Source organism: Bactrocera dorsalis, chromosome 2 (genome assembly GCF_023373825.1).
Source record: "Bactrocera dorsalis isolate Fly_Bdor chromosome 2, ASM2337382v1, whole genome shotgun sequence".
NCBI classification, from domain to species: Eukaryota; Metazoa; Arthropoda; class Insecta; order Diptera; family Tephritidae; genus Bactrocera; species Bactrocera dorsalis.
This window is the reverse complement of record NC_064304.1, coordinates 59,905,795-59,933,380: the sequence shown is the minus strand read 5'-3', so window position 1 is coordinate 59,933,380 and position 27,586 is coordinate 59,905,795. Positions and strand designations below refer to the sequence as shown.

Below are 27,586 nucleotides of genomic sequence, written 5' to 3'. Positions count from 1 at the left end.
GGGTTTGTTGTAAGATATAGGGTTATATATACCAAAGTGATCAGAGTAGAGTTGAAATCCGGATGTGTGTCTGTCCGTCCGTCCGTGCAAGCTGTAACTTGAGTAAAAATTGAGATATCATGATGAAGCTTGGTACACGTATTTCTTGGCTCCGTAAGAAGGTTAAGTTCGAAGATGGGCAAAATCGGCCCACTGCCACGCCCACAAAATGGCGGAAACCGAAAACTTATAAAGTGTCATAACTAAGCCATAAATAAACATATTAAAGTGAAATTTGGCACAAAGGATCGCATTAGAGAGGGGCATATTTGGACATAATTTATTTGGAAAAGTGGGCGTGGCCCCGCCCCCTACTAAGTTTTTTGTACATATCTCGGAAACTACTATAGCTATGTCAACCAAACTCTGTAGAGTTCTTTCCTTCAGGCATTTTCATATACAGTTTAAATATGGAGGAAATCGGATAAAATCCACGCCCACCTCCCATACAAAGGTTATGTTGAAAATCACTAAAAGTGCGTTAACCGACTAACAAAAAACGTCAGAAACACGGAATTTTACGGAAGAAATGGCAGAAGGAAGCTGCACCCAGGCTTTTTTAAAAATTGAAAATGGGTGTGGCATCGCCCACTTATGGACCAAAAACCATATCTCAGGTACTACTCAACTGATTTCAATGAAATTCGGTATATAATATTTCCTTAACACCCTGATGACATGTACGAAATATGGGTGAAATCGGTTCGCAACCACGCCTTCTTCCAATATACGCTATTTTGAATTCCATCTGATGCCTTTCCTGTATAATATATACATTCGGAACCAATGATGATAGCGGAATAAAACTTTACACAAATACGATATTTGAGCTGAGGTATCACTTGTGGAAAAATTGTCGTGATCGGACTATAACTTTTCAAGGTCCCTGATATCGAACACGAAGAACTCAGTGCCAAATCTAACCTAACCTAATTTTTCACCGAAAATATCGGTAAATCTCTCAGAATCTCGGTTATCACTTTATCATGCGAGAGTATAAAATGTTCGGTGACACCTGAACTTAGCCCTTCCTTACTTGTTTTCAATGAAATTTATTTTATGATCGTACTAAAAATTAAACCTCAAGTACAATCCCTTGGATTCTTATACCGACAAAAACGTTTTCGCCTAAAATGTTCACTGTATTTAATAGTTTATTTTATGGATAATAGTATAAAATGTATACCACAGCAACGTGTGGCCGAGTCCTCTAGTATTGTTATATTTTAGTTCGCGTCATACTATAAATATCTTCAAATGAGTAAATTTGAGCTAATGTGGAAAACGTCAACCAGAGGATGGAAGTTCTTTAAATAGGGATATGAGGCCTTAATCAACATATAAATCAATTCCATTCTAATTCAGCACTAAACCACATAATTATAAAAAAAAAACGTTTCCATTTACTTCCATTGAAATATAACATTTTGACCAACATTGACGGCTTAAAGTCAGGTGGAAAATTATTATTATATGAAGCATATGGGAGTTAGGGGTAGTATTCGAAAATCTTTGTACTAGGTATATGTATGGGAGCAAAGGGGACGTACTGTTGTCAGGAAAGGATTATTTCTGAATTTCAATTACATATCTCACACATTGACTTATATTTTCGATATAAAGTCAACTATAGGTTCTGGGGCCAAAAGTGTTGTTTGAACAGCTTTAATTTGATTTGGACACTTCCAAGGCATTATTCGTGCAAGGTTTTATCCCGAAAGTGAAACAATCAAATGGCATTTAAAATTGTGTCATATGGGAAGTAGAAGTGGGCCATATTTTCCACTGTAGAATAGGAGAAGAAAGAATTTAGTTGAAATCGGTCGGACTGGTAATTTGGTTACTGCAACTTTAATGGTTTAGGAGATATACATATACGTTAAACCTATTGAAAGGCGAATGCCCATTTTTTGAAAGTTTTTGGTTCGCAGGTGCTGCTTGCTACTGCGATGCCAGATTACAGTTGTATATTTTAATTTTCTGTTTGGTTTTGGCATTTTATAAGTGCGTTTTGTGGGCGTGGCAGTTGTACGATTACACCCATCTACAAACTCGTCTTTACTATTTTGCAATTTTTTCTCAATTTATAGCTTGTACTGGCAGACGGACGGACAGACAGACATGCAGATATCAACTTGTTTCGCCATCCTGATTATTTGTACATATATATATATAATGCTACATCCATCTCGATTAGTTTTTGGTGATACCAACAACCGTGAGGTGAACAAAAGTAGTCGACCACAAAAAAATGGGGATAACTAAGGAGTGAAAGCAATTTAACAAAACTTATACATTTAATAATATCTGTTGGAGTAGCCAACGTATTTAATGCACATAAAAATAAAAAATTAAATTTTTTTGCTTAATTTTGTATATACATACATACATAATAATATATTTCATTTTCACGCCAGCTAGATAATGTAAGTTCTTTTTTTGAGTTACTTAAAACGTCTATTTATATTACGTGTATATACACATACATATATAAATGTATACTTTCACATATGAACACACACTTGGTGTTTATCTAGACATACTTTTAGTGCATGCATATACAAACAAATGTATATTTATTTGTGTATATTACACTGGTTGACATATCCGAGTTATGAATTCACTTGTACATATGTACACACAATTTTTTTCACATAACAAACGATATTTAATCATCAATCAATCATTATTTAATTTTTTGTATATATTTCAATATTCATAAATATTTCTATTTATTTTAATAACTATAGCTATGTATAATCTGTTTTATATTGGTAAATAGAAAATATTCCTATTCGTTTTGCACAGAATATTTAATAAATATTCGAACCTGTTATGTCGCTGTTCAACAAAAGACTAAAGCAACATACCTGTTCCATTTATATCTCTCTCTCTCCATCACTAAAAGTTTGAATGAAAAAAGATATTGGAAGGGGAAGGTAGTTATTATAGGTTGTCAGAAAGTGACAAACTAAATCAATGAATTTCACAAAAATACAGCCCATCTGTCGTAAATAATATGAAAAGGGCTATTAATTTAATGCATTATACGGATTAGGCCAAATAAATAAAATTTATGGATCTACTTGTAATATTAAAATATCTGCTTTTTACTAATTACGTAGCGATTTGTATATCAATTGAAATGTCCCGTACTGACACATAGATGGCGCTACTGAAATTAAATTCGTATGATATTTAGTTTGTTTCTTCAAAAGGGGCGGATGGAAATTTCACAGCTGACACATAGAGGGCGCCACTGAAATTAAGTTCGTATGATTTTTAGTTTGTTACCTCACAAAGGGCACATATAAATTTTACAGCCGTCGGATCAATAGTTTGTAAGTTTTATCATCATAGTTTGTAATTCTTATCATTTTAATTTGTATCCGTACTTTTGTTATTGTGTCAAAATATAATAAATAATTTTGCGTGTACAATAAAAACATTACTATTAACTGTGTAGTCTCTATTTGTCAATCTGTCTGTCTGTTTTTGCAAGCTGTGATTTGATTAAAAACTGAGGTACATACATACATATATTGATGCAACTTGGTACACATGTTCCTTGGCAAAATAGAAATTATGAGTTCGCAGAATTGCGTAATCGGATCACTTAAAAGAACCATACACGGCACACATGTGCGTTCAATCTGTATCAAATCGTTTCGCCATACACGACATACAAATCCATTTTGCGTTCGTTCTTCACACAGTGAACATGTGCGACAAACAAGCGGAACATTTCTTGGAATTTATTTCATTGTATTTCGTTAATATGTAAGTTATTCCAACTTTTATTTTCCTCAATTTTACTTTTATATTTATCACTTTTCGTTTGCCAATTCATTTTTTATAAGATCAATAAATTCTGATACGAAATCTTTATTAAGGGGGGAGTCTGCTTTAGAAGCTTCAAAGCGGGTTTTTTACCCTCACATGTACGTATTCATCATGTGATCATACATCTCTGTTGCGCTCATTCAGCAGTGTCATATAAAAAAGTATATCTGTCCTGTTCTAATATCCCCAACCGACGGCTGATGCAGGGTTGTATTTTAAACAGCTGATGCAGGGTTGCATTTTTTGATTCCTACTTTAAAAATTTCTTAATATATCAAAAAAACTTTTTAATTTTTAAATTATCAATTTTATTATTTTTAAAAAATAGTATTTACATAAAATTGTAATTTATTTTAATTACGTATCTTAACGCTAACATTGTGTTCACATGGGCTAGGAGCATTCTGCAACATCACAACACCTCATCACACGTCACATCACATCACGTCACGTCACAACACCTCATCACACAACAGTTCAGCACACACCACTACACACACACGCATCAAACACAGTACCTGACACCGCTCACTATTACAACACAACAACCACACGATCATTAGCGAGACGACTCGGATTAATTTAATATTCACCACCCAAACTATCAAAAGGGATAGATCCGAACGGGATCACACTCTTTCTCGTTTCATCCGCAAAGTAAGTCGGTCGACCCGCAACGATACATTTATTTCTAACCGCAACCTCCGCATTTTTCCTCCTTTGTGACTTCCCGCCAAAGTGACGTTGTGACGTGAGTTCCGGATTTCGCCGCAGTGTTAGTGTGTGACAACAAATATAGAAATAATTAAATTGTTATAGTTACAAATAGAAAGAAAAAATACAAAATTGAAGTGAAAAATTAAATACAGTATGAAAGAAAGTGTTTTTATTTGGAATAAGTATACTACAAGTGTATCAAGTAAGTATACTAGTGTTACACGTCAACAAATGGTCCTTCGAGCCTTTCCGAAAGGCACCTAAGTACAACGAAAAAAAAAAAATATATATATACATATATTAAAGTGAACACAGAATATACAAAGTCACGGTGAAAAAAAAACACGGAAAGAAAGATCACACAAGTTGAACACACAAAAAAAAAAAGGAAAGTGAACTGAAGTGAAGGAAAAAGATACAGAAAAGAAACAGAAATTGTACAGTGAGTGAAAAAACAACAAAAACCTACCAACATTAAAACGGGCGCGGTATTAATATAACAAAATTTATCAAACATAAAACCTAAAATCAAAAGCGGGCGCGTTATAACCACAAATAAATTAACAAACACATAAATATATATTAAAAAAAAACCCTAAAATCAAAAACGGGCGCGTTGTAATCACATATATTAACAAACATACATATAAACATATATACATAAGCCAGCAGGAGACTACGCAAACGAACAACAAAGGAGGAAGAAACCTAAGCAAAAGGGACAGCGCTGGACATACATACATACAGATTTATAGACGATATAGACCCAGGGACGAAAAAGGGGATAAGTAAAAAAACCCAAAACCCCTGGCGGAAAATAATGTGAGTCCGTTCCATATATTAATTTGATATATGTATACATATATAAAAAAATATATATATAAATTTAATTGTTACGCACATATATATGTAGGTATGTTAAGTACGGTTTTGCAGGTATTTCGGGACACCGTTAACTGTTCTTATAACTGGAAAAAAGTACGGTACCCGCCTTTTGCTTAGCTTGTGTCGTTAGACACCCCGTTATATAATTTCCGGAAAAAAAAAATGTTTCCTAAGTCAAGTATAACTTGCGATAATTCTTGCGATACCCCTTGGGCTATAAAAAAAAAGCAACAAGCAGCATCGCTCAAACCCTAAGCAAAAGCGGAAGATACGAAACAAAAGAAAACCAAATACATCTTCTTCTTCTTTACTGGCGTAGACACCGCTTACGCGATTATAGCCGAGTCAACAACAGCGCGCCAATCGTTTCTTCTCTTCGCTACGTGGCGCCAATTGGATATTCCAAGCGAGGCCAGGTCCTTCTCCACTTGGTCCTTCCACCGGAGTGGAGGTCTTCCTCTTCCTCTGCTTCCCGCGGCGGGTACTGCGTCGAATACTTTCAGAGCTGGAGCGTTTTCATCCATCCGGACAACATGACCTAGCCAGCGTAGCCGCTGTCTTTTAATTCGCTGAATTATGTCGATGTCGTCGTATATCTCGTACAGCTCATCGTTCCATCGGATGCGGTATTCGCCGTGGCCAACGCGCAAAGGACCATAAATCTTCCGCAGAACTTTTCTCTCGAAAACTCGCAACGTCGACTCATCGGTTATTGTCATCGTCCAAGCCTCTGCACCATGTAGCAGGACGGGAATTATGAGCGACTTATAGAGTTTGGTTTTTGTTCGTCGAGAGTGGACTTTACTTTTCAATTGCCTACTCAGTCCGAAGTAGCACCTGTTGGCAAGAGTAATCCTGCGTTGGATTTCTAGGCTGACATTGTTGGTGGTGTTAATGCTGGTTCCTAAGTAGACGAAATTATCTACAACTTCAAAGTTATGACTGTCAACAGTGACGTGAGTGCCAAGTCGCGAGTGCGACGACTGTTTGTTTGATGACAGGAGATATTTCGTCTTGCCCTCGTTCACTGCCAGACCCATTTGCGTTGCTTCCTTGTTCAGTCTGGAGAAAGCAGAACTAACGGCGCGGGTGTTGAGACCGATGATATCAATATCATCGGCATACGCCAGCAGCTGTACACTCTTATAAAAGATTGTACCTGCTCGATTCAGTTCTGCAGCTCTAATAATTTTCTCCAGCAGCAGATTGAAAAAGTCGCACGATAGGGAGTCGCCTTGTCTGAAACCTCGTTTGGTATCGAACGGCTCGGAGAGGTCCTTCCCGATCCTGACGGAGCTTTTCGTGTTGCTCAACGTCAGTTTACACAGCCGTATTAGTTTTGCGGGGATACCAAATTCAGACATCGCGGCATAAAGGCAGCTCCTTTTCGTGCTGTCGAAAGCAGCTTTGAAATCGACGAATAGGTGGTGAGTGTCGATTCTCCTCTCACGGGTCTTTTCCAAGATTTGGCGCATGGTGAATATCTGGTCGGTTGTTGATTTACCAGGTCTGAAGCCACACTGATAAGGTCCAATCAGTTTGTTGACGGTGGGCTTTAATCTTTCACACAATACGCTCGATAGAACCTTGTACGCGATGTTGAGGAGGCTAATCCCACGGTAGTTGGCGCAGATTGTGGGGTCTCCTTTTTTATGGATTGGGCATAGCACACTTAAATTCCAATCGTTGGGCATGCTCTCATCCGACCATATTTTGCAAAGAAGCTGATGCATGCTCCTTATCAGTTCTTCGCCGCCGTGTTTGAATAGCTCGGCCGGCAATCCATCGGCCCCTGCCGCTTTGTTGTTCTTCAGGCGGGCAACTGCTATTCGAACTTCGTCATGGCCGGGCAATGGAACGTCTGCTCCATCGTCATCGATTGGGGAATCGGGTTCGCCTTCTCCTGGTGCTATGTGTTCGCTGCCATTCAGCAGGCTGGAGAAGTGTTCCCTCCATAATTTAAGTATGCTCTGGGCATCGGTGGCTAGATCACCTTTGGGGGTTCTACAGGAGTATGCTCCGGTCTTGAAACCTTCTGTAAGTCGCCGCATTTTTTCGTAGAATTTTCGAGCATTACCCCTGTCGGCCAGCTTATCAAGCTGTTCGTACTCACGCATTTCGGCCTCTTTCTTCTTCTGTCTGCAAATGCGTCTCGCTTCCCTCTTCAACTCTCGGTATCTATCCCATCCCGCACGTGTTGTGGTCGATCGTAACGTTGCGAGGTAGGCAGCCTGTTTTCTCTCCGCTGCGACACGGCACTCCTCGTCGTACCAGCTGTTCTTTTGCACTTTCCGAAAACCAATGGTTTCGGTTGCAGCTGTACGTAAGGAGTTTGAAATGCCGTCCCACAGTTCCCTTATACCGAGTTGTTGACGAGTGCTCTCAGAGAGCAGGAGTGCAAGCCGAGTAGAAAATCGTTCGGCTGTCTGTTGTGATTGCAGCTTCTCGACGTCGAACCTTCCTTGTGTTTGTTTGCGTACGTTTTTTGCTGCAGAGAGGCGGGTGCAAATCTTGGCTGCAACAAGATAGTGGTCCGAGTCGATGTTAGGACCTCGGAGCGCACGCACATCTAAAACACTGGAGACGTGTCTTCCGTCTATCACAACATGATCGATCTGATTGGTGGTTTTTCGATCCGGAGACAGCCAGGTAGCTTGATGTATCTTCTTATGCTGGAATCTAGTACTACAGATAACCATATTTCGGGCCCCGGCGAAGTCGATCAGCCTCAACCCATTTGGGGATGTTTCCTCGTGGAGGCTGAATTTACCGACCGTAGTGCCAAAGATAACTTCTTTGCCCACCCTGGCGTTGAAGTCGCCAAGCACGATTTTGACATCGTGGCGGGGGCAACTCTCATAAGTGCGCTCCAAGCATTCATAAAAAGCATCTTTGGTCACATCGTCCTTCTCTTCCGTCGGGGCGTGGGCGCAAATCAGCGATATGTTGAAGAACCTCGCTTTGATGCGGATTGTGGCTAGACGTTCATTCTCCGGAGTGAATGATAGTACTCGGCGACGGAGTCTCTCTCCCACCACGAATCCAACACCAAATTTGCGCTCCTTTATATGGCCACTGTAGTAAATGTCACAAGGACCTACTCGTCTCTGTCCTTGTCCCGTCCATAGCATTTCTTGGACGGCGGTGATGTCAGCCTTTATCTTTACGAGGACATCTACCAGCTGGGCAGCGGCACCTTCCCAATTAAGGGACCGGACATTCCAGGTGCATGCCCTCAAATCATAGTCCTTATTTCGTTTGCCATGGTCGTCATCAAAAGGGGGGTCTCTCATCCGAGGCTGTGTTTGCTTTTTCATTGGGGGTGTTTTTTTACGTGGCGGGTCCCAAACCCAGCGCACAACCCTAAGTAGGGGATATTTCGCCTTCTCACTTTAGCTCGCCTTCAAACGGATGTTCTTAGGCTACCCAGAGGATACTTGGTCAAAGACCGGAAGTCGTGAGCTGCTTGAGTCATATGTAAAAGAATCGTTTCTGGCCACTCCCAAGTGAATGGCGATCAGAGAACTTTCCTCACTTGCGTGAACTTCTACACATGACTCCATCCTCAATGTATACATACATATATAATTAAAACATACATACATACTTATGTAAGAACATTTTTCTTCTAATATTGCAATTTCTTCCATTTTAATATGTGTACATACATACATATTTACATGTATACATAATCGTATGGTACATACCTATGTACATACGTGAACTAACTTCATCTACGTGAAGCTATAACATACAATAATATAATATTAACTACCTGCTTGGATCTTCAATTCGTGTAACGAAACACACTACCAAAAACATTACAAAAACAATTTACAAAAGACAAGTACTCGTTGCTTGCAAATTTCCAGCGATACCCCTTGGGCTATAAAGCAATAAGCTGGATCGCTTATAACATTCAAGCAAAGGTAGGTAATAATAAAAAAAAACTAATAAAGAAATAAAGAAATAAAAAGAGAGAAAAAAGGCATTACATTTATGTATGTACCAATGTGTGCAGCTTCCGCGTGACATATGTACATACAATTTGTTTTTATTTTTGCACATTATATTTCAATTATTCTTTCTTCATACATATTTGAACGAATTATTTAGTACATACACATATAAACATATAACGGGTGATTTTTTTGAGGTTAGGATTTTCATGCATTAGTATTTGACAGATCACGTGGGATTTCAGACATGGTGTCAAAGAGAAAGATGCTCAGTATGCTTTGACATTTCATCATGAATAGACTTACTAACGAGCAACGCTTGCAAATCATTGAATTTTATTACCAAAATCAGTGTTCGGTTTTTTTTTTTTTTCGGACAAATTTTGTTCAGCGATGAGGCTCATTTCTGGTTGAATGGCTACGTAAATAAGCAAAATTGCCGCATTTGGGGTGAAGAGCAACCAGAAGCCGTTCAAGAACTGCCCATGCATCCCGAAAAATGCACTGTTTGGTGTGGTTTGTACGCTGGTGGAATCATTGGACCGTATTTTTTCAAAGATGCTGTTGGACGCAACGTTACGGTGAATGGCGATCGGTATCGTTCGATGCTAACAAACTTTTTGTTGCCAAAAATGGAAGAACTGAACTTGGTTGACATGTGGTTTCAACAAGATGGCGCTACATGCCACACAGCTCGCGATTCTATGGCCATTTTGAGGGAAAACTTCGGACAACAATTCATCTCAAGAAATGGACCCGTAAGTTGGCCACCAAGATCATGCGATTTAACGCCTTTAGACTATTTTTTGTGGGGCTACGTCAAGTCTAAAGTCTACAGAAATAAGCCAGCAACTATTCCAGCTTTGGAAGACAACATTTCCGAAGAAATTCGGGCTATTCCGGCCGAAATGCTCGAAAAAGTTGCCCAAAATTGGACTTTCCGAATGGACCACCTAAGACGCAGCCGCGGTCAACATTTAAATGAAATTATCTTCAAAAAGTAAATGTCATGAACCAATCTAACGTTTCAAATAAAGAACCGATGAGATTTTGCAAATTTTATGCGTTTTTTTTTTTAAAAAAGTTATCAAGCTCTTAAAAAATCACCCTATATATATACATATATTATTTCCTACTGCTTTTTCCGCGCATATATACATTTAGGTGTGATTAGCAAATTGTTATATGTTACATTTTTATGACATATATACTTACATATATAACAATTACATACCTAAAAGGGATACGAGCAAAACCAAACAAAAAGGAAAACGTTACGTGGCGCATATAAAGCATATGCAAACATATAATAAATAAATAGATACATACAAACAATTTTGCATATTGAATTTTTTCTTTCACGTTTCGTTTGCAGATACAAATATACAAATAAGCGCGAGTGAACTGAAGATATTTTGATACACTGGAAAAAAAAATTTTCAGTCACATTTATAAAAAAAAAAATTATCGAACTTTTACATAAAATACTTTTACAAAAAAACTTTAATCTTTTTATGCGAATCAAAAAAAAATTTGATCACAAATATATTTTTTGTAAAATATATAATTTTTTACAAAAAAAAAAAAATCTTCTGTTGATAAAATTTTAATTCATACTCTTTCGAAAATCTATTTAACTACATTGCTATAGCAATATTAATTTTGAACCAACATCTATTAGACAACACTTTAAGCTAAGAGCTTCAAACTTTATTCAAATTAATGCAATCTGACAAATCAAGAGAGGTTAAGCCAAAAACACCTCTATCATTAGAAATTCCTAAAATGGCTGATGAAGATAAACCACAAGGCACACCTGCTGAAGCTACACGCTCAAAGCAGAGTATAAAACAAAAAATATCAAAAGATCAGACAATATCTAGATTCATCACTGAAAGTGACAGTTTTATAAGATATTGTACAAGATTTCAAGCTTCCCCTATTACTGACATTACGGAATCAGTTTTAAATAAAAAATTAAAAAGTGTTAACAATCTATGGGCACGCCTTCTGGCAGCGTACGATACAGTACTAGATACTGACGACGCAGAACTCCCAGAAAACACAAAAGCTTCGGCTACAGCCAAGTGTGATAACTGCCGTGATCAGTATGAATTAACAAAGGGAATGCTCACTGAACAAATAAGTTTAGTAAGGCCAAGTAGAGCCACTACTCCCCTTCCCAGAGTAGTTACAACACAAAAAGAAGGCCTAGATAAAGGCATGCATCTAAAGGTACCAGCTTGTGATACTAAAGTTTTCAATGGATGTGGCCGTCATTCTGGGACATGTTCACTGCCGTTTATATAAACCATCCTAAACTTTCACAAGCACAAAAGTTATACCATCTAAGGTACAAAACAAAAGGGGAAGCAGGCAGTATCGTCAAGCGATTCGCTTTAAATGACGAAAATTTTAAGCTGGCTTGGGAAGCACTAGTCGAAAGATACGAAAATGGAAGGGTTATGATAGAAAACCCAATAAAAACATTATTACATCTACCAAAAATTCAAAAAGAAACCAGCCAGGAATTTCAAAATTTATACTCGACAGTGACTAATTGCATATCAGTGTTAAAAACACAAAATATCTCCACAGAATCATGGGACCCCATCATAGTAACAATTTGTGCAGAAACACTCCCTGATGCTGCGTTACTACGATGGGAACAATCACTTGTGGAAAGGAAAAAATGCCCACATGGGAGCAAATGAAAGCATTCCTCACTGCTCAATACGAGATAGCTGAGCGAATTGACAACAAAAATATAAATCTAAAAAGTCATCAAAATGACTCAAGTAAAAACTTGTTCAAACCTCAAGCCAGCAATAATATGCAATACAATAGACACGTTAATAAAACTCACACTTTCGTGTCAAACCAAACTAATAAATGGCAACCAGTATGTGAAATTTGTAAAGGAGATCATAACATAAGATCTTGGGAGAAATTTAAAAAATTATCCGTATCTGACAGAAACAATCTTGTCAGACAACATAAACTTTGCATCAACTGTCTGTCGAATGCTCATACGACAAAAGACTGTGAAAGCAAATTTAGTTGTGAGTACTGTCAACGAAGACATCACTCATTGCTTCATATTACAAATTTTCAAAATATGAAGCAAAATCAATTTCATAAAACCACCGGGTTGTCACTACAGCCAAAAGTGATAATCCCGAAATCTCAAATCCCGAAAAAAGGGAAGAGCAACCATGTTGCTCTAAAGCAGCAAAAATTCAAGCGCTTCATTCAGAAAATGAAAGCAAAATTCTTTTACCCACTGCGGTCATCACCATAGCACATAAGGGAGATTTATTCAAACTAAGAGCACTAATAGATCAAGGATCTCAAAGATCCTTTATATCATCAAAAGCCCAAAATCGGCTCAAATTGCCAATAAAACATTCAAATTTCCAAATCTCGGGAATGGGCGGAAGAATTATCCAAAATTCGAACAAAATATGCCCAATTACCATAGTATCTCCAAATGCGGATATTAGAATAGATGCGCAAGCCATCGTTCTACCGCAACTTACAAATTTGCTTCCAAGCTATGAAGTAAAAAAAATACACTGAGAAAAATGCTCACATCTCAAATTAGCAGATCCCAATTGTCATACTCCATCACAAATCGACATATTATTAGGCAGTGACTTAATACCTCAAAATTGAGAAAATCTCCAATAAATTGTTAGCCCAAAATACAATATTTAGGTGGATTTTGAGTGGCCAAGTCCCTGAAAAAATCAATTCTTTCACCACACAAGTGGAAAATATCTCAAGCGAATTTTTAAATAATCAACTTAAAAAATTTTGGGAAATAGAAGAATTACCCCAAATCACCCAGCTTTCAGAAGAAGACCAGGCATGCGAAGCCTATTACAAATCCACAACAACAAGAAACGAACATGGTCGTTATGTTGTGCGATTACCTTTCAAACCAACTTTCCCTGAAACCATAGCTCTAGGCCACTTTAGAATATCAGCAGTCCAGCAATTTCTAAGCCTGGAAAAAAGCCTGATAAAGAAAAGTGAGCTTAAATCGGCTTACGATAATGTGATGGACGAATATCTTGACCTCAATCATATGGAAGAAACTGTACCATATGAAAAGGTATCTAAAGGTAGATATTTATCTTTTCATCTGCCACATCATGGGGTAATAAGACCTGATAAAATTACAACAAAAGTACGAGTGGTTTTCAATGCCTCAAAGTGTACGAGCTCAGGCAAATCACTCAATGATGTACTATACACAGGGCCAACATTACAACCTGATCTCATCTTGCTAATTCTAAATTGGCGCATGTTTAAATACGTTTTCAATGGGGATGTAGAAAAAATGTACAGACAAATTCTAGTACATGAAGATGACCAAGATTTCCAGCGTATAGTCTTCCGCAAATCAAGTAATAGTCCAATCAGCGACTATAAACTTAAAACCGTCACCTTTGGCATCAATTGCGCACCCTATTTGGCGATCAGGACGCTACATGAAGTGGCAAAAACAAATGCAACAAATTTGCCTTTAGCATCTTCTGTGTTGCAAACACAAACATACGTGGACGACATACTATCAGGTAGCTACAGTATCGCATTAGCATGCGAATCACTATCGCAAGTGATCAAAGCATTAAATTCAGCAGGTTTCCCCCTAAAGAAAATTACTTCAAATCACCCTGAAATAATAAAAGGCATTAAAAAAGAAGACTTATTAGATACAGACTTCCTTAAATTTGAAAAGGCTAGTACAACTAAAACTCTAGGAATTCAATGAAATGCGATAACAGATCAATTCTCATATACAATTGAGTCAATATCTGCAATGTCCGCCATTACAAAACTCCAAATACTTTCCTCGGTGGCAAAACTTTTCGACCCCGCAGGATGGCTTTCGCCAATAATGATTCAAGCAAAAATCCTCATTCAAGAATTGTGGCAAGATGGCACTGAATGGGATGAACAGGTAAAACCTTTACGTTTAGCGAAATGGGTTCAATTTGCTAACAATTTACATACTATATCTGAAATTCGAATCCTCGATGGGCAAATTTCACCCCTCGCATTGACACAGAATTACACGGTTTCTGTGATGCCTCCGAAAAGGCGTATTGCGCAACTGTGTACGTACGCGCTCAGTACGATAATAAAATATCTTCACACCTCCTGGTAGCCAAAGCCAAAGTTGCACCTTTGAAGACACTCAGTCTGCCACGGCTTGAACTGAATGGTGCTCTTCTGTTAGCAAAATTAATTTCAATTATCCAAACCCATCTCAAATTAAACGATCATAAAATGTATCTTTGGTCAGATTCAGAGGTAGTTTTAGCATGGTTAGAAAAACCACCCTATTGCTGGAAGACCTATGTATCTAACCGAATATCCCAAAAGGCTTAGTTGGCCCAGCAAAATGGCAACATGTTGCAAGTGCAGACAACCCAGCGGATCTTGGGACAAGAGGTTGCAAGCCACTGCACCTCACCAGCACTACACTCTGGTGGAATGGTCCAACATGGCTAACAGAATCACAAGAATTCTGGCCAAAGTCTCCCGCTCGTAATATAATACCGCCGGAAAGTCGGAAAATTGAAAATTTTCATATCACTCCAGAAGAGGATGATATTCTCCATCGATTTTCGTCATTTGCTAGAGCACTAAGGGTAGTCGCTTACATGCACAAATTCATTCAAAGACTTAAACTAAAAATGAAAAGAGCACCAAATGATCCTTGCGTGCAGCTAACGCATTCCGACTTGCAACATGCCAAGGTCAGTCTAATATTATATACACAAACTCGCTATTTCAGCAAAGAGAAATTAAAGTTGCTCGAAAAGCGACCTCTCGAAAAGGGAAGCTCACTTCTCGTCTTAAATCCATTCTTAGATTCTAAGGATTAATAAAGCCACAAATCAAAAGAACGATTTTCATGTGTAAACCATGTACAAACACAAAATGCGTACGCAGATCATGGCAGCTTTACCACCTGAACGCTGCAACTATGCTCTACCCTTTACCATCACTGGGGTTGATTTTGCTGGACCTTTCCAGATAAAGGCCTCAATGTTAAGGTCTTCTTCATTTAGGAAAGGGTATGTGGCTATCTTTGTATGTTTTACGATAAAGGCAGTACACCTCAAGCTTTGTTCAGATCTGACTACTGCGGCTTTTCTCGCAGCATTTGCACGCTTTGTCGGACGACGCGGATTTCCTTCAAAAATAATGAGCGATAATGGGAAAAACTTTGTCGGAGCCCAAAGAGCAACAGAGAAGGAGTTTATAAACTTCATGAAAGAAGTCTCCCCTGAAATAGTTAACTAATATGCACCCCAAGGGATCAATTGGCAGTTTATACCTCCATGTTCTCCACACATGGGCGGACTTTGGGAATCAGCAGTCAAAAGCTTTAAGTCCCATTTAAAGAAAACGGCTGGTAATCATAAATTTAATTATGAGGAGTTTACTACACTACTCACTCACCCCTCTCGCAAGATCCCTCCGATTTCACAGCTCTTACACCAGGTCATTTCCTCAGAGGAGCTCCTCTTCTCGCCATACCTGAGACAAAAGGAGACTCACTAACTTTAATAAATCGATGGGAAAGAATCAAGATTCTCCATCACGAATTCAGCCACAGATGGAAGGAAGACTATCTCAAAGATCTCCATAAGAGATATCGGTGGAAAACGGACCAGAAGGAAGCCAAGGCAGGAGAATGCGTAATCATACAGGACGAATGCCTTCCTCCAACAGAATGGGGACTAGGCCGCATTGAAAGGGTTCATCGAGGATCAGATGGTCACATAAGAGTAGTCGATGTGCGAACACAAACCGGCATATTAACTCGACCAGTCACTAAACTGTGTTTTCTTCCAAACGGCGAAGAACAACTTCAACCAAAACCGCAAAATAACTCGCAAAATTAATCGAAAAATAATAAAACAATTCCGCTAATTCGAAAATAACCCGCTTTATAATCCGTACATAAAAATAAATTCAAACAAGCGCGTTGAAGATCAACTTATTATACATATACATATGTATAGATATGTAGCTACAACAACTACATCATAACATTATAAATAAAATCAATTTAATGCAATCTTATATTCCCATAGAAATGGACGTAGAGGAGACCCAAATCACCTCCAACACCGTAAGGTCCGAAAGCACTGCACCCAAAGCGTCGGCTGCACCCGTTGCCGCTCCAAGGGCCAATGTTATGCGCCCCCCGCCATCCGCCCCAGCAGTCAGAGAAGTAGGAGAAGAGCAGCTAGTAGAGCCACAGGGGCCTCCATGTTGCAGCCTGTGCCATCGCCCACACGCTCTAAAACGATGCACCATCTTCCAAAGTATGAAGCCTGCTCAACGACAACAGGTTGCAAGGGCTCACGGACATTGCATGACCTGCCTGGCAGATGACCACGCCACCACAGAGTGCTGGGCTGACGGTGCCTGTCAATATTGCCACAGGCCGCACCACACACTGTTCCATCGATTTCCCACACGAGCCAATCACACCAACTCCCGTACTAGACCACGCAGCGATCCTCTCCGGCGACGACGACGCACCCAACCAACCACAAGACGTACGCGGCCATCTCCGCCACGCCACGCTCATCGCCAGCAACAACGACGCTCAACAGGGTTGAGCGCTGTACTCAGTACACTACAACAGCTACAAAGGCTCCTAGCCGATTAATCCGCCTCGGGGGGCCGGGATGTTCACATGAGCTAGGAGCATTCTGCAACATCACAACACCTCATCACACGTCACATCACATCACGTCACGTCACAACACCTCATCACACAACAGTTCAGCACACACCACTACACACACACGCATCAAACACAGTACCTGACACCGCTCACTATTATAACACAACAACCACACGATCATTAGCGAGACGACTCGGATTAATTTAATATTCACCACCCAAACTATCAAAAGGGATAGATCCGAACGGGATCACTCTCTTTCTCGTTTCATCCGCAAAGTAAGTCGGTCGACCCGCAACGATACATTTTTCCTCCTTTGTGACTTCCCGCCAAAGTGACGTTGTGACGTGAGTTCCGGATTTCGCCGCAGTGTCAGTGTGTGACAACAAATATAGAAATAATTAAATTATAGAAAGAAAAAATACAAAATTGAAGTGAAAAATTAAATACAGTGTGAAAGAAAGTTTTTTTATTTCGAATAAGTATACTACAAGTGTATCAAGTAAGTATACTAGTGTTACACGTCAACACATTGTGTAAATAAAAATATATTTAATTTAAAAAAATTATTTCATCTGAAAAAAGATTTAGATTTATTTGTCTTTATAAAATAAAGGTTATTAAACCTGAAAGTTAAAAATACTTTCATTGAATTTGTAATATCTAAAAGAAAAAGAAAGATTAATTGTATTAAATGATAATAATATCTAAAAGATTAATATTATCTGAAAAAATAAAGTATATTAAATGTCAATAGAATTTACTCTGAAAGAAAAGATAAATATTATTTGATCATTTAAAACATAAAAGAAAAAAAACATTTGTTTTCACATATTATATTGGATTGAGCAGATGATATTGCCATTACCGTAGTGGCAAAAGAACTTGGCCAACTTGAAAACCTCTGCAATCATGCGGCGACGACGATTAAAGATTGGCTCACGGCAACAAACCTCCAACTCGCTGGACAAAAAACAGAAGCTGTGCTGATCACAAGTAGGAAAAAACCCGAAGACATCAAACTAAACATCGGCGGCCATAGTATCATGACAGTCGCTTAAGTATCTCAGAGTACTGATAGACAATAGACTCAGCTGCAAGGCGCACATTGAAAAGGCATGTGAGAAAGCAACACGCGCCACGGCTGCACTAGCAAGAATAATGGCCAACATGTGTGGACCAACCCAAAATAGACGTGCGCTATTAACCAAGGTCAGCCAACCAATTCTGATGTACGCGGCGCCCATATGGGTACCAGCATTACAGCAAAAGACGTTTGCTAAGAAAGCGAAGTTTGCAATACGTCGTAGGGCCATTAGGGTCACATGTGCATTTCGTACGGTTTCCCACGAAGCGGTTGGGATATTAGTGGGCATCATGCCTCCAGAGGTAATGGCCACGGAACTCAAAAGAGTGTACGACAGTCTACAAGACTGGGCAGACGTCTAACGGCTGAAGAACGGAAGGATGAGAGGCAAACAAACCTCAATGAGTGGCAAAAACGATGGGACACAGCTACGATGGGGAGATGGACCCATACGATAATTAGAAATGTACAAGCATGGGAAGAAAGGAAACACGGAGAAACAGATTTCTACCTGACGCAGTTTTTGACGGGACGCGGGTGTTTTATAATATAATTTATAATAATATACTTGTAGAGTAACAACAAATACACATTTTGGTTTTTATTTCATTGAAATATTTTACCTGGTTCAAAAGATATGTTCAAAAAGGTCGCGCAAGGTATGGGTACGTAGGTAGCAAATACACTGATATAACTGGTTTTTGTATTTTATATGCAGCTGCAAGGGTTGTTTTCACACGCGGTGTTGTTATAAATGCTGCCTGTTGATATTTTCATTATTGTTTTGGTGCTCAAAAGTGTAAGAAGTGAAAATATAAGAGAAAATAAATATAACTGAAACTATAAATAACTGGGTACGAAATGACTTCAAGAAGAAACGAATATTTATCAAGTGCAGCATATAGAAGGTAAGAAATGTAAAATAAGCAACAAATACTAATTTTTTTTATTATGCAGGCTAACTGAGGAACAGCGAGAATCATATATACAATCTTTATTTGATGAAATTTGTGACGATGACGCTCCCTATGACTTTGACTCAGAAGATGAAGAAGAAATTCAATTCAATGACATTGAAATTGCTGATGACGATGTTGAAGTTTCGCAAAGTGCCGCAGAAGTATTACCTGATTATGCGGACTATGAGGATGATGAAGAAGACGATGAAGAAGAAGAAGTAGAAGAAAATAATGAATTACCTGCTAGTGCCGAAAAATTTTTTGCACGTGATGGTACTGAGTGGATGAAAGAACCAAATGTAAGTCGTCAGGTACTCAGACAAAATATTATAAGAGAACGTTCTGGACCAGCTAAATGCACTAAAATGTTGTCAATAGAGCAAACATTCAAATGTTTCATGAACGTTGAAATGGCTGATATAATTATGCGCCACACAAATAAGTTAGCAAAAGAAACTTATAATGCTTACAATAAGCATAGGACGCCTGTGTCAATAACAGAGCTGTATGCATTTTTTGACATACTTATTATGACTGGTGCAAACCATAGCAATGGAGAACATGTTCGAGATTTATGGAGCGTCAAAATCTATCCTTTATATCGCGCCACAATGGGAGTCAACCGTTTCTGTTCGATATTGCGGTTCCTAAGGTTTGACGATAAAAACACTCGTGCAACACGCTTACTAACTGATAAAGCAGCACCGATCAGTGAGTTGTGGACGATGATGAACAATAATCTTGCTGCACATTACAAGCCCAGCTCATGCTTGACGATTGATGAACAATTATTTCCTTACCGTGGACGCACACGGTTTATTCAGTACATACCGTCAAAACCTGCTAAATATGGTGTCAAGGTTTGCTGGATTTGCGACGCCACAAATGCATATCCACTGCATGGACAAATATATACTGGCCAAGCAGAAACTGGTAGGGAAACGAGCCAAGGCGAACGAGTGGTGAAGGATTTGTCTGCCAAATACCAAGGAAGAGGCAGAAACATTACAGTGGACAATTTGTTTGCGACCTTGCCAGTTGCAGAACTGCTTCTCACCTGGAAACTCACGATCGTTGGAACTTTGCGCAAAAACAAATCATATATTCCTCAAGAAATGAAGCAGAACAAAAAAAGGACAATTGGCTTCAAAAATAATGTGATAATGTGCTCTCAAGTTCCCAAAAAAAAATAAAGCAGGTGCTGTTGATCGAATGGACCAAATGTTTGCGGAATATCCAACACAAAGACAAACAAAACGATGGCCACTAGCGATGTTCTTCAACATGTTGGACATTACAGCTCTTGCAGCTTACATTGTCTACGATTTGAATAACCCTATGTTGCCTTGGAGAACAAACAACAAGCGTAAGCAGATCCTGCGCAGCTTGGCTGAAGCATTGTGTATGGCCATTATTGAAGCCACAGCCATAAATCGCCAAGTGACGCGAAATTTTTCGACTAAAATTGCTATTGAAGCATATTTCAACCGACCGGTGGAATCAATGGTGTTAACAACAGCATCAACATCTGCCGCAGCGCGCACGCCAAAATCTGTGTCCGGATCTTGAGGAAAAACGCCGTAGAAAAACCAGAAAGCTGTGCGCCAAATGTAAGAAGCCAATGTGTCTTGAACATTCGGTCACATCAACAAATTGCTCTATTTGCCATGATTTTCCTTAGACAGAAGATGCATTTTCATAATTTTTATAATAAAAGTCAATAATATAATGTGTGAAATGAATATTTTTAATTTTTCAAATAAAAAAATACCTAATATAAAAAATGTTTTTTTGATTATTATGAGGATTTTTACTATTGGGGTACTTACTATTGGTGCTCAAAAGTGTAAGAAGTGAAAATATAAGAGAAAATAAATATAACTGAAACTATAAATAACTGGGTACGAAATGACTTCAAGAAGAAACGAATATTTATCAAGTGCAGCATATAGAAGGTAAAAATGTATGCAGGCTAACTGAGGAACAGCGAGAATCATATATACAATCTTTATTTGATGAAATTTGTGACGATGACGCTCCCTATGACTTTGACTCAGAAGATGAAGAAGTAATTCAATTCAATGACATTGAAATTGCTGATGACGATGTTGAAGTTTCGCAAAGTGCCGCAGAAGTATTACCTGATTATGCGGACTATGAGGATGATGAAGAAGACGATGAAGAAGAAGAAGTAGAAGAAAATAATGAATTACCTGCTAGTGCCGAAAAATTTTTTGCACCTGATGGTACTGAGTGGATGAAAGAACCAAATGTAAGTCGTCAGGTACTCAGACAAAATATTATAAGAGAACGTTCTGGACCAGCTAAATGCACTAAAATGTTGTCAATAGAGCAAACATTCAAATGATTCATGAGGTATAGCGGTTCAAAAGTTACAACACTTCAAAGTTGAAAGAGGATATATTTGTACCTGGGTGTGTGTTCTAGGGTTAATAAGACAGTCTACTCTGATGTGGGTTAACGTACTTTGTAGGAGCTCATTAATTGAATAAAACAACCCATACGATGGTGGAGAGTCTTCTTTATAGACTTGTCTAGGTCCAGAACTAACCATATCCCAAAATTAAAGTTTTTATTATTAAAAAAAGAAAACACCGAACAGTTATAAATGTGATAGTTGCAGATTGTTGGGAGGATTAAAATCATTTGTATGGTCACGTCCTAATCTTTTGAGTTTTGTTCACCTAACGGTTATACGTATCACTTAAAACTAAGCGAGAAAGATATAGGGTTATATATGTATACATATATGTGTTTAAACGATCTGGACGAAGAGAAAAGTTGAATATCGGTTTATTGTCTGTCTGTCCGAACACAAATCGCCACTAACCGGAAATATATAAAGATCCATAACTAAGCGCTCAATTAAGATATGAAGCTCTAAGCACAAGGAATGGCAGTAGCTAAGGGCACCTGTGGGCACAACCTTTTGTAAAAGTAGGCGTGGCCCCGCCGCCTAATAATGTACATAGCTCTTAAACCACTTAAGCTACGAGTACAACAACCAAATTCGCTAAGTATAAATCTTATAAGAACTTCTACCGACCAAAGTGAATGAAATCGACGGATAATCCCGTTAATTTCTACTAAAAGCACGATAAATTAATAACTAAATACGCCAGAGACCACCAGGATGGTATGAGAAATCTTTATGGGAGCCGATTTGAAAATTAGACGATGAGTGTGGCACCGCCAACATTTTGTTGTAATCCCATATCTCGCAATCTGACTGACCGATTTCGACAAAATTTAGTACGTGATATTCTTCTTACATTCTTATGTAACATTGTTAAAATGGACGAAATCGGACAACAACCATGCCTACTTCCCATATAGCACAATTTTAAATTCCACTTGATTCGTTCCGTTTCCAGTACACAAATCAAGTAGCTATGAATATAACTGGATACAACTTTGCACAATTAATATCTTTAGTGTATGCCATCTTATGACCAAGAATTGTTTATATCCAATCAAAACTGTTCAAGCCCCCAGGAAACCGTATATTTAGACCCCGGTACCTATTTTCAGATTTTGTTATGTATTCTTGTAATGTTAAAATAATAAAAAAATTTATATTAAAATATTAATTTACATTTTTTACTTGAAATTTCTGACTCTAGACTAAAATAACATCGTAGATAAGGCTACACGCGGAACAAGGGGAATAAGCTGGAGTCAAAGTAGAAGTTTCGAAGACCTAGACTATATGGAGACATTATATGTTTAATAACACACACCTTTGCAAAAAGAAACCCATCAATGGGACAAGAAACTGCAGCGAAAGTAAGCCTCGGCTAAGTTAAAGGAATGCGTATAAACGTTTAGTCAGCTATAGCGAACAGATAAAAATTCAACTTCAGCTTATTTTTATATACTATAGGATTTCGAAGTTTTTGTAAGGCCCACAGACCACCTGTACCTAAAACTTCCAAGTCGATTGTAGAGAACTTGGAAATGTGAAATTCTTTTAGTTACTTGGACAAATTATAGGCATGCACATTTGGTTTTACCAACTTGACTATTACTCGTATTTTGTTATTTTAGTTAATAATTTGACTTATAATTTTTTTTTTTATTTTACGTAATTCATTATTTCTTAAAATACTAAATTTTCTTAATACTTATCTGTACTTAAATAAAAACTAATCAGCGAAATTTGTTTGCAAATTGTATCGATTCTACATTAGCCGAAGGAACTTCGTTCCTACCTACAACACATTTCTTTTTTATTTTCAAACCTTCTCGGATCCACAGAGAACAACCTCTGAAAATTTCATCAAGATTGGTACAGCCGTTCTTCGTTTGTATGAGAAAAAGAAAAGGGCTGTTTTTAGGGGGTTTCCGGCAATTATTTGAAATTTTCTCGCCGTTAAAACCATCCTTGGACCTCAACGAAATTTTGAAAAAAATAATCGAGCAAATTGGTGCAGGCGTTGTTGAGTTATGCGCTTAGCAACACATTTTGAGACTCATTTTTATATATAAGATTATTTTTGTGACTTCACCACACTTCACCGTTTTCTGTTTTGCTTTAGTTTGTGGCTTGTTCTGTGAGTGTTAATTTATAATGCCTGTCTTTTAGGCTCGAAGGACCATGTTTAAGAGTGCTGCTTAAATTTATAAACGGAAGTACACACCACTTTTACGATCGCCAAACAAAACGTCCACTTGTTTAAAATGAAAAGCCGTTTTAATTTAATGTTTATTTAGTAAACAAATTTCTTATAATACAAGTAAATGTTTTATAAAAGGATTTATCGCGCAGGCTTGTTGTCATATCGCGTTAGTATCGACTTGACCACTGCGCACAGGATCGATGTACCACGAAGTAAATAACACTGGTTTACAGCAAAAATGTTCCATGAACGCCACTATCCAATTTGTATGTGGGATCGCTCGCTGATTTCGAAAATCGAATACATTTTTTTTATGGATATTTGCAATTTATTTTTTTGTTTTTGAGATATTTGCAATTTACCGTTATTCGACCAAAAAAAGGGTGTCTTCATTTAATCATGTATGTATATCTCACTGACCAGTTGAGCAATCTTACTGCAAATTATAGAAATTTTATAAACTCATTTATTTATATATTAGTAATATATATTAAAACAATGTGTTATTTTTGTCTTAAGTTGATGTTTTTACATTATAGTCGAAATGATTATGTGTTTTGTTTTGTCGTTTATTTAGTTTAGGATCGGTTTCTCTTATGAGAAACCAACAGTAGTCACCCATCATACCGACATCCCAGAAACCTTGGTATCGATTCTCAATTAATTTCATTTGGTGGTGAAACCTTTCGCCATGCTCGTCACTTTCGTCTCCGAGATTTGCCGGAAAAACTTAAATGGGAATGCAGAAAATGATTTTTTAAAGATATATTTACGCCTGGAGAAAATAGAAAATGTAAATAAGTAAATTATAAAATTTTATATAATTCAATTAAATAAGTTTTGAATAATCACCCATTTCTGCCTAATTTTTGATTAAGTCGCTCACTATCTTCCCGTAGTTTGGACTTTTGTGTTTACCGTGAAAAGAAGAAACGACCATTTCGAAGGAATCCCACGCTGCTGCCTCAACTGGTGACAATAGTCCTCTGAATTGGTCATTATTTATCAACTTTTTTATTTGGGGTCCAACAAATATACCTTCTTTTATCTTGGCCTGGGAAATTTTTGGGAAACAATTTTGCAAATAATTGAATGCTTTGCCTTTTTGTCCAACGCCTTAACAAAATTTTTAATGAGGCCGAGCTTGATGTGTAATGGCGGAAGAATGATTTTTTCCTTCTTTACAAGTGGGACGTATTTGATATTATCCACACCAATTGTAAATTCAACTCTTTCCGGCCAATCCTTAACACAATACTGGTCTTTACGAGCTCGGCTATCCCATTTGCAGAGAAAGCAGCAGTATTTTGTGTAGCCACTTAGTAGACCGCATAACATTCCAACGACTTTAAGATCGGCACATATTTTTCAATCATGCTCTTCATATTTGATGAATTTTAACAATTTCTCCATTACCTCGTATGTTTTCGTGTTTACTGCATGCGCGATCGGGATCGAGGGCTTTTTGTTGCCATTATGCAGTAATACGGCCTTCAAGCTCGGTTTATTGCTGTCTATGAACAATCGCCACTCCTCGGAATTATATGGTTGACCAAACTCTTTGAATAATCCTGGAATGTCTTTGCAATAGCATACATTGTCTTCCTTCGTATAGTGTTTGGCAAATGGTTCGTGATGATTTCTATAATATGTCCCCTTAACATGGGGTGACACGAATTGAAATTGTTGCATACGAGAGGCATGTAGCTCAGCTTTTTCTTGGACAATTCCAAATCTCTAATCCAATCGTTTAGTTGCGCTTGTGATAGAACGTTTCTCTCGTTTTCCATTAAAAATTCATTACAACTTGATTTCCCATATTCAGATGATCTTTCAGATACTGCTGTTGACAACGAAACTGGATACGCAACTTCAGCTGAATGTGGAACTGGCAATGAAAGGGTAGGTACGTTAGCATAAATCACTTTTCTTGATTTTCCAAAGCCAATTACTTTTGTCATACAAATATAACAATCTTCTGAGTGGCATGTATGTTCTCGCCATATCATTGGTACATTAAATTTCATGTATCGCCTGAAAAAGAAAAAAATTAAAAATTACTATTAAATAAAAATAAGTGTTAATAAAAATGCGAGAAATTTTTTGCAATTAACTGATATAACATTTAATACCGAATTTAAAGGTTATTCAATGTTAACAAAAAAAATCAATGGTTAATTAAAAAATTTAGTCTCAACTGCACCCTCTGAACGTTATCGACGGTATGATCGTTCTTCCCATTGCCTACTTTGCTAAATATACTAATTGCTCCCGGTTTCCTAATTGGACCAATCAGAATGCGCCACGTTAGCTTATGCGTAAGGAAGTAGGACTTAACCCTAGAATGGTAAACATATTTTTTTGCTCTTTAATGGTAATCTTCGCCTGTGAGGCGACTTTTATAAAAAACCCAAATTTTACCCTTAACAAAACAAATTTCAAAAACGTATATATTACATGCTTGGTAATAAAAATAAACAAACAACAATTCATTTTTTAAATATCTTAAATATTTTATTGGCAACATTTATGGATCACATATTTTATTAGTAGTATGAATAGATCTTTTACAAAAAAAATATAAAAAATTAAAAAACAGTTTGAGATCAAAAAAAAAAACTTCAGTGTCTTGTAGACCTTATATCTATTTAACATATTAAAAAATAATATAAATCTTAAAACTTAAAATAAATTCTGCAAGACAAAATAAAATTTGTGGGTTTTCCACCTACTATTTCACATCACAAATAGTAGGGTCAAACAGTTCAACAGTTGACAAGTGATTATTTTTTAACGCACCACTCATGATAAATATACCGATAAGAGCACGAAGCTCTTCTATTGTTACCTGTGATGTAGTGGTATTCTGAATTGTATACTTGGTAGCTGCTTGGTCAATATATTCATTAGTGCGTAAGAGTACTTCATCCCTCAATTCTGTAGTAAAAAACAGTTCAAAACACTTCAAGGGATCTACTATACCCTTGGCTTCTTCTTTTGGCCCTGGCATAATATGAACTATGTTTCTCGAAGGAGTTCTGTTCGATACTTTTGTTGTCGAAGACGGTTCGGAAGACCATATATATTTGTTCTTACCCCTCATAACCGATGCCGATGGCGTAATTATCCAGTTCTCACAAGCCAATTGTTCGCCATTTTGCGACGTGTCTACAGCTTCATGAACATGAGCCGGTGTGGATTGTATATTGACATCAATTTCATTAGATACATCAATATACTGCATGTCATCGTCGAAATCATCGACGTAAGTGGGATCAGCCACACTATCATCTGAATCGATATCTACACCCAAATCGTCATCAAGTTCACTTCTATCAAGCGATATCTCCTCCAGCCATATGAGTAACTGCACATCAGGAGGAGCCATCTCTAAAAACTATAAAAATTACGCAAAAACTCAAAATTTTAGCAAAAAAAACCAAACAAATGCGCAAACGAATATGTACAAAAAAAGTACCTTTATTGGTAAACTTCGCCTCAGAGGCGACACACGTATCTATATATAACCAACGCAACGCAGCAAATCAAAATACGTCTGTGCCCAAGTTCGTACAACACTCAACTGAGTTGGCACGAGCGCACGCCTTAATACGAGTGAACGATCAGGAAATATTGCAAAAAAAAAAAAATTCTTCGCCTCACAGGCGGTGTTTACCATTCTAGGGTTAAAATAATTGCTCCCGCTTTGCTTATTAGACCAATCACAGCGCGCCACG

The 27,586-nt window shown here is 37.8% G+C and overlaps 4 protein-coding genes across 8 annotated transcripts in view; 2 read left to right on the top strand and 2 right to left on the bottom strand.

Annotated features, from left to right (window-relative positions):
• The window catches only part of LOC125776665 (uncharacterized), a 263,872-nt gene extending 263,034 nt beyond the window's left edge, over positions 1 to 838 (top strand). The window contains exon 2 of the mRNA XM_049450160.1: positions 162 to 838. The gene's annotated coding sequence lies outside the window, so the exon portion shown is untranslated. The remainder of the gene's footprint in view (positions 1 to 161) is intronic.
• The window catches only part of LOC105234087 (tyrosine kinase receptor Cad96Ca), a 252,333-nt gene extending 249,428 nt beyond the window's left edge, over positions 1 to 2,905 (bottom strand). For 2 of the 5 annotated variants that reach the window (XM_049449956.1, XM_049449960.1), the window contains exon 1: positions 2,429 to 2,863. The gene's annotated coding sequence lies outside the window, so the exon portion shown is untranslated. The other 3 variants (XM_049449959.1, XM_049449957.1, XM_049449958.1) reach the window with 3 other exon arrangements.
• A 16,206-nt stretch (positions 2,906 to 19,111) lies between these two features.
• Positions 19,112 to 25,755, top strand: LOC125776123 (nucleolin-like). Its single transcript, XM_049447003.1, has 4 exons — positions 19,112 to 19,158; positions 19,208 to 19,508; positions 21,197 to 21,481; positions 25,675 to 25,755. Exons 1-4 carry the CDS (start codon positions 19,112 to 19,114, stop codon positions 25,753 to 25,755), a joined length of 714 nt encoding a protein of 237 aa, XP_049302960.1.
• A 556-nt stretch (positions 25,756 to 26,311) lies between these two features.
• Positions 26,312 to 27,447, bottom strand: LOC125776720 (uncharacterized). The gene is made up of 2 exons (XM_049450264.1): positions 27,328 to 27,447; positions 26,312 to 27,246 (listed from the first exon to the last, which is right to left on the bottom strand). The coding sequence occupies exon 2, from the start codon at positions 27,235 to 27,237 to the stop codon at positions 26,581 to 26,583; it is 657 nt and encodes a 218-aa protein (XP_049306221.1). The 5' UTR covers positions 27,238 to 27,246; positions 27,328 to 27,447; the 3' UTR covers positions 26,312 to 26,580.
• Between the last annotated feature and the right edge of the window lie 139 nt (positions 27,448 to 27,586).